This window comes from Thunnus maccoyii, chromosome 15 (genome assembly GCF_910596095.1).
Source record: "Thunnus maccoyii chromosome 15, fThuMac1.1, whole genome shotgun sequence".
Taxonomy (NCBI): domain Eukaryota; kingdom Metazoa; phylum Chordata; class Actinopteri; order Scombriformes; family Scombridae; genus Thunnus; species Thunnus maccoyii.
Window position 1 is genome coordinate 4,486,552 of NC_056547.1, and position 13,470 is coordinate 4,500,021.

The 13,470-nt window shown below is 35.7% G+C and overlaps 1 long non-coding RNA gene and 1 gene segment (V, D, J or C); one reads left to right on the forward strand and one right to left on the reverse strand.

The window, feature by feature from the left end:
- Positions 1 to 557: 557 nt before the first annotated feature.
- LOC121913470 lies at positions 558 to 1,045 on the forward strand. The segment is given in 2 exon segments: positions 558 to 609; positions 717 to 1,045. Coding segments are annotated over 2 exon segments (381 nt in total).
- A 6,961-nt stretch (positions 1,046 to 8,006) lies between these two features.
- Positions 8,007 to 11,471, reverse strand: LOC121913562. 2 transcript variants are annotated; one of them, XR_006100323.1, is made up of 6 exons: positions 10,630 to 11,015; positions 10,192 to 10,382; positions 9,119 to 9,229; positions 8,861 to 8,878; positions 8,690 to 8,750; positions 8,007 to 8,046 (listed from the first exon to the last, which is right to left on the reverse strand). It is a non-coding gene; the product is annotated as an uncharacterized LOC121913562 (long non-coding RNA). The 2 variants fall into 2 exon arrangements; XR_006100324.1 differs by lacking the exons at positions 10,192 to 10,382; positions 10,630 to 11,015 and adding an exon at positions 11,041 to 11,471.
- Between the last annotated feature and the right edge of the window lie 1,999 nt (positions 11,472 to 13,470).

The following is a 13,470-nucleotide window of genomic DNA, read 5'->3' on the forward strand; positions in this document are numbered from 1 at the left end:
TGCCAGGTTTGCAGTCTACTAAAGTAATTTCACTGAACTCATATTAAATATTTAATTGGTTATTTACAATCAATTATATCCTCTTCCTGTAGATAAAAGAGGTTCTGGAAAGAAGGAATCATTTCTATCATTATCTTTATGGCTGAGTATGTAGCAATTAAACTTATAAAATTCTCATCATGATTTTCTTTTTGCCATGACGCCTGTCATCCTATCTGAAGAGTGGCTCTCCTCTCTTTACAATCTTCTGACAACATTTTAATGAAAAGTAAAAAAGAATGTAACCCTGTGCCTTCTAAAAGCATTTGGTGAACTTGCAGCCTTAACTTTCATTTTGTCCTCTTACAGAAATCATTGTACATGCAGAACTGTGCAAATAACAGAAAACAAGTCCCTGTTGGAGTCAGTCAGAGCATTTCCATAGAGAGCCACTTTGCATCAGCAGCACCATGCTCCAGTGCTCTGGGAGAGTTTATAGTCCTGACAGTTGAACACTGGATGACTGACAGCTGTCCTTCATGACAACAGAAGCCACAGAAATCCTCCTCATCAAAAACATGACTTTGATCTCCGTCTTCATCTGGACTCTCCTCTGCTGCTGCTTCACAGGTAAAGTCCAGAGAATCAAACTCCTCTCCTCTATGAACATCCGTCCCTCTCAAATGAAGCCCACAAAACCATGACGCTGCTTTATGTTTTTGTCTCTGTATCCTCAGAGTCCAGAGGCCAGATCACAGTGACTCAGCCTGCAGCAGTGAGATCTGCTCTGGGAGGTTCCACAACCATCAACTGTAGGACCAGTCAGGATGTTTATTTTAGCACATACCACCGTTTAGCCTGGTACCAACAGAGAGATGGAGAAACTCCCAAACTTCTCATTTACTATGCTTCCACTCGAGCATCAGGGATTCCAGATCGTTTTACAGGCAGTGGATCAAAGTCTGACTTCACTCTGACCATCAGTGGAGTTCAGGCTGAAGATGCAGCAGTTTACTACTGTCAGAGTTTCCACTATCCCAACAGTCAACGTGTGTTCACACAGTGAAAAAGCGTCGTACAAAAACTTCCCTCAGTCAGACTGAACAGAAACTGAACTGACTGCTGCAGCTGGAAGCTACTGCAGAGACTGATACAGTTCACTGAACACACACGTTACACAATCTCACACACACACATTTCATGAAATGGATTAAACAACTCGCACATTGTAGCTTTTAAGATAAATGAAAATATGTCAAAACCTTTTCAGGAAAACAGTTTCTGGACAATGATCGTCTAGGTGGAAATCAACAAAGTTCTTCATCACAGCTTCTCATCACCCTGTTATGGTTTGATCCAATGTTTTTTAATGATAACGAATCCATTTCCTGACCTGACTGGTAAGAAATGTCTTCCTCATGACCTTTGACCTCGTCCTCATATTGGATCACATCTATCTCAAATATGTCCTGTTGAAGAATGAAATCATGAAGACACAAATCAGCATCAGAATCTTTCATAATCACAGCTCCCACCACCAAAAAATATAAATCACACTAAATATTATCTTACAGTAAGAAACTAATTACAGTAAGTGGATCAGAGATTTGGACACATTTTTAATTTAAATGTACATTGTTGAAATTAATTTCAATTTAACTTAATAATAGATAACTATTGTGTAAAATGTAAAAGTAAATTTGATAATCATTTTTAAATTGTATTTTTTCTTTTTTCATTTCAAGCTGTTCACATTTCAGTTTGACAATAATGTGTAAAGACCAGTTCATTGAAGGTGGTCTGAGTTAAACTTCTACTAAATTGACCAAAGTGTTGAAATTAAAACAGAGGATCTTTCACATAAGTCAAGGCAAAGTTTATTTAAACACACAAAAACATATTTAAGTATAACATGGAAAATTATATGTAATATTTGCAGAGAAACCAACATCCAGTCTGGTTCCTCCACCAAAAGTCTACCGTAGTGATACAAACTCATTGAGATGCTGTACAAAAACCTCTCACTGTAGAGAGACACGGCTCTCTGACATCAACTGAGTGTCATTATATTTTCTATATTTTACTGTTAAGTGAATTTGATTTTAATTTCTGTAGAAATATATTGAAATAAATATGCAACATTGCGTAATATCGCAAAAATCAGGCACATCCTGTCCCTAAAAGATGCAGAAAAACTAGTTCACGCATTTGTTACTTCTAGGCTGGATTATTGCAATTCCTTATTATCAGGCTGCCCTAACAAGTCTCTAAAGACTCTCCAGCTGGTCCAGAATGCAGCTGCACGTGTATTGACTAAAACTAGAAAAAGAGATCACATTTCTCCCTTTTTAGCTTCACTACATTGGCTTCCTGTAAAATCTAGAATAGAATTTAAATTCCTTCTCCTAACTTACAAAGCCCTTAATGGTCAGGCACCATCATATCTTGAAGAGCTCATAATACCGTTTGTGCTTTCTCATCTCACAGGAAACCCTGGGTCCTGGGCTGAGCCTTTGCGGTCCCTCACAGTCCTGATGGCATTCATTTTTTCCCTTAAGCCTGTGATCTATTCTTTGAGATTCTTTCTTGACGATTTACTTTTTGCTCAAATTGTTCTCCTGAACCGTTGAAATGTAAAAGGCATGGGACTGAAGATGCAGGAGTTAAGTATTGAAATCAGTCTTGCTAACTACTACATCTGTACTGTTGCTAAAATAATGCCTTGTTTCAGCAGCAAGTCAACATGTCTGGGAGCGGAGCTGGACTTGTGATTCTGAAGCTCCAAATTACACAGTGAGTTTCATTTTACTTTGTTTTTATATGACAACATGCCCAAATGACTTAATATTAAGTCAACAATATCCCATCGCTGTCTGTGTAGTGTACTTGTAGATTTATTACTCTAGTAGCCTATATGAAACACATCAGCAATATCTCAGTCCTTCAGTGTTGCATCCATCTGGGAATGCAACACTGAAGGACTGGGACAGTGTGCTATTTATACTACTACAGTTTATGATACACTGTTTTTGTTTTGCAGGTGGTTCACAGGGATAAACACTGAGAGGCACCCTGTCCTTTCACTGGAGATGGAGAAAGATGACATCAGTCAACCCTTGTGTGTTCAGTCTCCTAAAGAAACTAATGGACTCTTGAATGGGACAGAGAACCCTCTCACCCACCCATACAATCAGTCTGTTAGCCACACTTTTCAGTTACTCACTGAGTTAGTCTTGGTTACTCATAGTGACTCAGTCACTTTCTCAGTCAGTCATTCGCTCATTACAAACTTTTATATAAACACACACACACAAACACAAACAGGCACTGATATTAGATGCAGTTATTTGGTTACAATAATGTGGTGAGCATTAGTACATGGCAACGATTACAGATGTACTGTACCAAACCATCATATTCTTAGGCTACAGACATACACCCACTAAAGCTGTCCCATTGTTCTTTAACCATATCATTTTTCCAGTTCAGTCTTCCCAGCATTTTTTGACATGCGACAGTTAGAGGAGCATGTTGATATATTTTGTCACTTTAAATGACTTTTGAATGTTTAGCTACCTGAATAAACTCCATGCTTTGTTCTTGTACTCTCTAATTGTGTACAAATGTTTAGCATCATTCATTTATAATGTTAATAAAGTGAGACGCGGTTTGAAAGAAACACTTTGAAGTTGTATAATTTGTCTTAACATTTGAAGTCACAATTCAAACGACTGTTTATTCACTGTTGTAAATACTGTCTGAGTAATTATGTCAAGTAACAAGGTTACACACACACTCACACATGCACACGCACACCAAGATTCAAATGTAGAGCCCTTTTGCTCAGTTTTTCAGTGAATTCAGCGCATAGCTACCAGGGAAACTATATATAATATTAATATTGACGACCCATTTTGAAAGAGTCCCTCACATTACATGGCTGGTAATAGAGGGAGAGATATGAGTGAAGAATATATGCACATTTAGTAAACTGTGTATGTGTTTGGACATGTAAACATGTGTGTTTATAATGGAACTATATCTGTTTGCTATTTGACAAAAAACACAACTTTACATTTTTACAGTATTTTTACTTACCTTCAGTTTGGTTCAGTTGCTGCTTCAAAATGTCAATGTGAGTTTTGTAGTCATATTGGTCTAATAAACACTCCTGAGTGCACCACTCCAAGAGTTGTGGATCATCTTCAAACATTTTTTGTGACCAGTCCTGTTTGCCTTCCACTGTGTTACTGATGCTGTCATAGTAACCTGTTGGAACTTCATCAACCAATGCAACAACCACAAAATCTGGAAAGTTTTTGACTCCAGAGGACGATGTGGTGAAAAACTTCAGTGAGTGTTTCACTGTAAGAGAAAGAAGTTTTAATGGTTTTTAAGTTCTTTTTTTTTTTATTATCATGCATTTATCTATACTTGTGTTAGTGATGAGCTGGTGAATAAAGTAGAACATCTAAGAGCCAGATATTATACTTGGAATGATTGAAACTAAACAAAAGCTAAAAGGAGAGTGAATATTGACCTTCCATTGGCCAGGCAGCCAAATACACAACTCAAAACAAAAATGAATGCTGGATATGTTAATAGGCCATGTTTTGTTGGCACATTTGCCATAACGACTAAGACAGCTTTATTAAACTTACTGATCATCATTTTATATAAGGTTAGTAATGACTACATATACATTGAAGTGTAAATCTAATCAAAATGTTAAATCTTCATATAAATATCTGTACACTGCTATGAGATTCCTGAAGGTGGAACAACATATGGTGAGATACATACTATAGGAGATGCTACATTATTATGAGAACAAATTATTTGAAGAAAATATCTCTCCAGTTTTTTTCTGCTCGTAATGCAATGTGCCTCCATACCAACCAATATAATTTATTGACTTTAATCAATAATTAATCAGCAGTGAACAGACATGTCAAAATCTGAGGTATGTTAAGCTCTGCAGTAAATGTACAGTTATATTTAAAAGAGATACTGCAATATGATAAATATTTGTGAAATTGTGCTTTACTACATGATGCTGGTACATTAAGCTGCAGTTAATAGTCTAAGTGAGAATCATTACACTTAATGAAAGACCAACATCGTCTGAAGCAGAAGGTCATACTCAAGTATCTCCTCTTGTGTCACATAGACTCCACACATGCAGTTATTAAGGTGTTAATACATTTTTTTTAGACAGGTTTGGAATATCTGTAGTTTTAAAATACACTGAAACGTGGACCAGCCCATGATTTACACCTTGGTTTACAGTTTTCATATTATTATGTTATAAGTTAATGTTGTATTCCTGTCTTGCAACACTCTTGTAATCTACAGTACAGCACTGGCCATTAGAAGGTGTAAATGTAATGAGAATATTGCCTTGAAATCACAGTTACAGTCACAAAGGTCTTCTTATGAAACATTAAATTCATTGGTGTCATTCACTGTGTATTTAAAACAAATCCAGATACAGAATGTAAACACTCCTTTATTAAAGTAATACTTGAGGTATGTGCTTTGAGGTTTCAACTTAATTCTTGTTCTGTGAATAATTATATTATTATAACATATTATATCATAATAGGCCTAGATTATATTATACTGCAGTACAGAATCTATAATCTGAATTTACAGCATGAGTAAACATTTGTTACAGTTTTATTTTTTATATGTAAATTAATTTCAATGCATGACACTGTTTAATAAAGTCAAAGGAAATAATCCGACACACAGCCAGATGTTAACAACATACAGAACATCAGTACTGTACAGAAACTGTTATTTCTGCAAAACCCCAAATATATTCAGCTTCAGTGACACCTGAACGGCATTATTGGTTAGATTCATAGATTAATTTAACATGTTTCAGACCTGAATTAATCTCATTAATAGCTGCATTTCATTGGACATCTCAATAGTTTATGTAATAGATATGAGAGAGAAGTAAAAGTAGAGAATACAGTACTAGTCAGAAGTTTGGACACACTTTCTCATTCAAGAGAATGGGAAGACCTCTCACAAGTTTCACTTGTTAAAAGCACAAAAAAATGAACTATTAGTGAATAGACATGTTTAAATCTGAGGTATGTTGATCTCTGCAGTAAATGTGCAGTTTATGAATAGGGTGCAATTATATTTTAAAATATAAATATAACTGCTGAAATAGAAGTTACATAACTATTCAAAAAAGATTATTCAGTTACCTGGAGATACAACATGGCAAAAGAGAAGCAACAACATGAAATCCTTCATCTTGCTTCAATACAGACATTAAAAAACACTGTGATGGAAGAAAGACTGTTAACAGTGTGTACAGTCAAATGAAATGACCAATAGAAATTATAAATAGCTGTGCATTATGTGTTACCAGGAGGAGTAAATTCAATATCTGACTGGCTGATCAGATTCAACAGGAAAATGCAGGAAATGTGTTTTTTTGTTTTGTTATTCACAAGAAGTTTAATAGCATGTAGTGACATGAGCAGCTGTTTAAAGTCATATAACACAATTTATTCAATTAGGCAGTTTAAAGTGCTTTATAACCCGACTGTGGGGGAGGAAGTGGTGATGGTGGAGATGGTCTGGCAGCTGTTTCTATGTGGTGACCCCACAGCTGAGACATTTCAGAGTTATGTTGCTCTCTAGTGGTAAAATAGGGAAATACACACTCAGAGTCACAAAGTTCAGTGTACTCCATTAACAAATGAAAATTTGTGGTATGTGTGTGTGTGTGTGTGTGTGTGTGTGTGTTTTGTGTGTTTTGTAGTAGTGTAAACTTTTTCTTTTATCCTCACACATTTTGACAACTGATAAAATTTAAAAAAAAAGTAAGCTCCTGCTTTCCAGGTATCAGGGACAAGCTTCACTAGAGTGTTTCCCAAAACTTGGTACAAAACCTTTAAGCCTACACATCTGAACATTTGAGGTAGACACAGGTATGATGTAACAGGAAGACTTCTTAAGCAGGTTTTCAGGAGAATTTTATTTATTAACTGAAGGTAAATATAACACTATTAGAACAAATAAGAACAAGAATGACACTAGAAAATGTTGCAGCTCCTCTAGACAAAATGAAGTTCACCAAAAAATCATGTTTTATATTCACCAATAAATAGATGATCAATTAACAATTCATAATTAATCTTTAACTTGTAGATGATGTAGAGACAAACTTTAACTGAAGTGAACACATTTAGCCAAAAACAGATCACATGACCTTAGAGAAGACGTATACTGTCATGTAGACAAATCACTTTTTCCATTTTTGCGATATGAAATTAAGTACATCAGTCAGTACCACAGATAAATCCTGAATTAATCCTCTAACACTAGCAATCCAAGCATTAACAATAACTTTACAATGACATTAACATTTTTCATCTGCATGACAAATACAGGACATGTGAAGATGACAAATGTGTAAGATACAAATGTATAAGCTCTAAGAAGTGTTATTGCTTTAATATGTGAGTTTCAATGAAAGGAGGAGTATCTAAATATTCAAAAATGTATTTATGTTGTGTAAAATTGTGGAAACATTTACAAATTTCTGTGTAAAAAGAGTTACAGCTATTACTTGGACTGGAGGAGCAATGTGTGTTGGAAGACTAAGACATAAGTCACACATAAGTAGTTGAACATTAAAAGTTTTAGGTTTGAGTCTTTGAATATATATGCATTGCATAGACTAACATTTAATGTGACTGCACATACACACACACACACACACACACACACACACAGACACACACACACACACACACACACACACACACACACACACACACATAACATTACTGATTTTAAAAGAGGACAACTATAAGGATACACTCACTAATGGTTGTTAAAGCTCAAAAACAGGTGCAAGTTAACCCACATTGCACATGACTAACTGATATGAATTTGATATCTGAAGACAAAAGATGCCCCACTGGAGTAACTTTGTGGCTCTTTGGTGTCTGGTAGCTGCTGCAGTGATTCATCTCCACCAAAGGTTTGAGGAAACAGCTGGACAGCAGCATCAGTTCTCTCCAGATGTTGTTACTCCTGCAGTGGAGGATTCACATCAACATTAATGCTTCTATCAGCTCTCAGATAATCTTCACAGATATCATTCTTCACTGCATCCACTGACGACCTGAAACTCATAAATCTGATCTATGAATTCACACTTTAGTTTGATGTATCCTGTGACTTTCTGATGGGTCCTGTGATGTCACATCTCAATATTCAGTAAAACAAGTTTTGTTAATGAACATTTATGGTGCAAAATAGAATAAAACATTCAAGCCACAGCATCTTTATTTGAGTTCACTATTCTCCTCTAAATGTTTACTAGAAAGCTGCAAAGACAGAGTTACAAATAGAAAGGAACCTGGAATTATTAGTAGTCATATTGTACAGTATTTGATTTAATATTGTATGCAATATGTTTTATTTTGGTCCAGAAAGTAAAACGTTTAATCATTATCACAATAAAACCTCAGTGTCAGCTGTTTCCTGTAACTTTACTGGATCACTTGACTGAAAATTTCTGCCAAATCAGCCAAACAGTTTTTTAACAAAGACAGACTTTCAGTATATTTATGAGAGTATTATATCAGTATACTGTAGCTAGTTTCAGGAGGAGCAACAGAGAGATTCTTCATACAGTATATGCACAGTGTTGATGACATGATGAAATACTCACTGTGATCAGTTAAGAGCTGCATCTTTGACTGAAGATGGATCAGAGGATGATGAGTCTGAAGCTATAAAAGAAAAGCAAAGTGTTTAATTTAAACTATAAATTGCATTTATCTGCACATAGAGAGAGAGAGAGAGAGAGAGAGAGAGAGAGATAAACTGACAGAATACTCACAGTTTGCAGGCCTGAATCCTGAAATACAGATGAGAGATTACAATACTTCAAAATTGAAAACGTCAGAATTTATGAAAGCAAATAAAGAAAACACTAATACATGTTTTATAGAAAAACTGTATTAATTCCACTGCTTTTATTTTAAAAGATAAGAGAGTAACTTCAGTTGGAGATCAAGTTACTGAACATCAGCCAGGTTACACTGTTATTTGTTGTTAAAATGGCGTCATGATGAATAAAAGTATGTTTGTCCCTCACCATTATTTTTACTTCTCCAGATGAAGACTCCAGTGATGCAGACTGCCAGGAGCAGCAGCAGTCCTACAACACCTCCAATAACAGGACCAGCAGGGAACTCTGAGGGAGAAACTGGAACCAGAACAAAACATTTACAGTGTGTTGGGAGTGCAGCAGCTCTGTTATACTGCCAAAAGCAGCTGATGTCTCTTTTTAAGTGAAAATCACTGGACATGTTGATCCGACAGTCACTGTGTTTTCATTGTGTATAGTGAATTTTTTAGTGTTGGTGTTTTATGTGGCATCACAATAATCCATACAATTACCATCTGCACTTAAATACCACCTTAGTGCTGTAGAAGAATTATTATATTCTTACTTTTTATTAATGTTATCAAGTGGGTTTTATTTTCCATCTTATGTTACATGACTGTTTTTTTACATGCTTTATGTTCTTTTTATGTCTTTTTTATGTGAGGCACTTGGCATGCAATTTTTTTTGTTGTTACTCTGTAGGTACAGGCTAGTTATCCTGTAAGTACATGGTAACAACAGGGAACGGGCTGTATTATTAAGTTCACACTGTTCCCCAGTCCTTACTCTGTCGGCACAGGCTAGTTACTCTATAAGTACATGATAACAACAGGGAGTGGGCTGGATTATGTTCTCCCATCCTTACTTAGCTGTTTGGTTCTGTTACCTTTCATGTCACAATCTAACAACATGCAACGTGTTAACAACACACCAGACCAACATTTTGAACAGACAATGAGAAAACATTATTGAACATGATTAAATAGAATATGTTTCATTTGTAACTTCTTAACTATATAAACTACTATTATACAATATAAATATTCTATATAAATTGTACTATGTATAACTTAACAAAAACTATATATAAAACTATATATAAAACTTAAACAACAAAATATTTATTAACTAATCTATCTATCTTAACTAATCTATCAAAATGTAGTTATAAAATGATTAATTTTAGTAAAAAAAAACAAGAACAAAACAGGAAACTATGTTTAAATTGTAAATGTAACAGACCAACAACAACAACAACAACAAAAACAATTTTCAGGTACTTTGTTCTTATGTTCTACATCGCCACTGTAGTGGGAGGAGTTCATCATTTCTTTGCAGTCTTTTTTATTTTGTTCTTCAGCTCAGGGCAGGAATCCACAAATCCTTTAAACTGCAATGTGAAATCTTTTAGGGTTGTCTCTTCAGTGCGGGTGGAGACACTTAAGTTTTCCCCTCCTGAAGCTATATCCACCTGTAATCACCTGTAATTATTGAAGTGTATTACAGTATAGTGAAGTCTAAAACACACATGCACACAATTGTTACATAACAGCATTCATTACATTAACCCCACCCCCCCATCCACAATTAAAAGTGATAGTTACAAGTTTTCTTCTGATATTACGTAATTTGTAGTGGTGAATAACAGTATAAAAAACAAGCACGATGGCACCACAAATGCAGGTATGACATTTTCACATGCAGTGCACATACTGTACCTGTGTGTGACCCACTCAGGTGTAGTCAAGTGTTATATTTCTTTCCCGTACTTGCTAGGTGTTAGGTAATAAACAGTACTGTGCTCTAGGTTTAATACACAGTACAAACTATTACTCACTATATATTAAATAAAAAACAGATATTACTCCCTAAAGTAGAGTAAAATATGCTATCTAAAGTGACATATTCCTTCAGCATTTAATTTAAAACAGCATGGACCATGTGAGTTTACATTCTGGACACAGAAGTAACTTGTACAACCTCCTTGCCAAAGCCCGCCTAGCATGGTGGCTAATTAGCGATTAGCATTATTTGCGATTAGCATGCTAATACACATGAATTTGGTTGTTAAGACTTTACCATAACGCAGGCCTGTGACAGCCAGTTGCGCAATCTCTGCATTCACTAACCTCAAATCACCTGCTTCTGTCATATTCTCCTGTTAGGTGAGCAGTCATATTTATGATGTGCAACACTGTGTGTCTTATCGTAATATGTTGCGGTGCAAAATAAAATAAAATATTGATACCACAGCATCTTTATTTGAGTTCACTATTCTCCTCTAAATATTTACTGGAAAGCAGCAAAGACAGAATAACAAATAGAAAGGGACCTGGAATTATTAGTGGTCATATTATACATAAGTATATGTTTGATTTTAGTCCAAAATATCAAAATTTCAATCATTATTACAGTAAAACCTCAGTATCAGCTGTTTCTTGTAACTATACTGGATCACTTGACTGAGAATTTCTGCCAAATCAGCCAAACAGTTTTTAACAAAGACAGACTTTCATTATATTTATGAGAGTATTATATCAGTAAACTGTAGCTAGTTTCAGGAGGAGCAACAAAGGAAAAATTCTTAGTAACATAATGAAATACTCACTGTGATCAGTTAAGAACTGCATCTTTGATAGAAGAAATTTTAAAGGATGTAGAGAGAGAGAGAGATTACTCACACACAAATTAAGTGCTTTGACCCTTCACTGATGTTACTCTCTTTGCCTCTGTTGTTGCAGTTTGGCAGCATCCAGTATGTGTCAGTGATGTGTGTGTTGAGTCCTGCTGTGTTCTTCAGTCAGGTGTGTAGATGAAGAGTACACTAACATATCTACATCTGTTTGGTTGACATCATCTGATTGGCCTGACAGTAAACCAGGTAAAACATTTTAGCTGTGGTCTACTTCCAGTTTGGTTGAGGAGCTGCTTGAATGTGTCAGTTTCTTCTTTGAAGATTTGGTGGTAATCCATACAGTTGAGTCTGTTTTCTTTCCCAGCGTTGAGGATCTTCCCCGATTAATTTACTCATCCAGTCCTGTTTAGGTTCTCTTTGCTTGATGTTGCTGTCATATTAAGCCACCTCAACTTCATTAAACGCTGCAACAGCCTCAAAGTCTGGAACGTTTGAGACAGATGATGCAGTGAGGTAAAACTTCAAGGATTGTTTCACCGTAGGACTGTGTTTGTTTTTGTTGTTAGCAGTTTTCTAACCCCACACACACAGAGAATAAGCCGTTTTACAACTTGTCCTCCTTAGTTTTACAACAAAACACCTGTTTCCATCGTCTTCCTCATATTATTAATAAGAAAATGTTAGGGCCTAGTATGCAACAAATGCTGTGCGATTCCCCAACTGTGATTGGTCCTCACAATGTCTGTATTTTGAACTAGTTTAAACCTTTATTGATCCCGGTGGGGAAATTGATCCTCTGCATTTGAACCATCCTATACACACACATTAGGGGAAGAGGGCAGCTGCAGTGCAGCACCCAGGGACCAACTCCAGTTCTTTTGCCAGAGCCAATGGTCAGGGGCAATGACAGGACTATTATTGCAAGCTGTTTTAACATTTAATCGAACCACATTAATAGCATTTCTCCTAGTCAAACTTGTATTGTCACTGGTCAGAATCGTTATTAAAGATATCCACAACAACAGTCTTACTATCTTACTATCTAGAACTTTTATTGTACTAGTCAAAAATAAATTTAGGATATCTAAAAATCTTTAAAAAGTATAAGTGGCTGGATATGTATTGCAGATATCTGTAATTCAATTCAACTCAGCATTCAAAATGAACATTTCAGATACCTACAATGACATTCTTCTTATCCACAGTTGTCTTTTCAAATATCCACAACGTCATTCTTCCTAGGACAAATGACGTCACTTTTGCCATTCGTGTGTATTGGGCTTTCAATTTCAGATATCCACAATTGCATTTTTGATCTCTGAAATGTTAATTTTGACCAGGAAGAACTGAATTACAGATATCTGCAATAGATATCCAGTCTATAGGAGCATTAACCCTACATACATGTCCTTGATGGTGAGAGGAAACCCACACAAACACAGGGAGAACATGCAAACTCCACCTGGGATGGCCAGGACCTTCTTGCTGTGAGGTAACAGCGCTAACCACTGAGCCAACATGCTACCTGCATTTAAACAGGTATGTAGTTTTTGAGCCCTCTTAATGACATTGTTCCTTGTTGTAAGTGTCACAATTTTATCACAAAGTAAACACTTAATCAGCCCTTGATGTAAAAGTTTGTGAAAGTGATAAAGCTACTTGACCTTGGTTGTAGGATATCTACTTTTGGCTGAGATTTTCTTTAAAGATTAACATTGAAAAGTGAGTCAGGAAACAATTGGTCTCTTTACTTATAATTTAAAGTGTTGTTATAAATTAAGATGTGAATAATTTATCACAGCATTTACTGTTTTGCCATCCCATTTGAAGTAATTCACAGCATGCAGAGTGTGCCTGTCAGTCAGGTTTCTGGATTCAGTTCATTAGAGAGCTCAGAGTTATTGTCAATACCTGAAAGGACAAA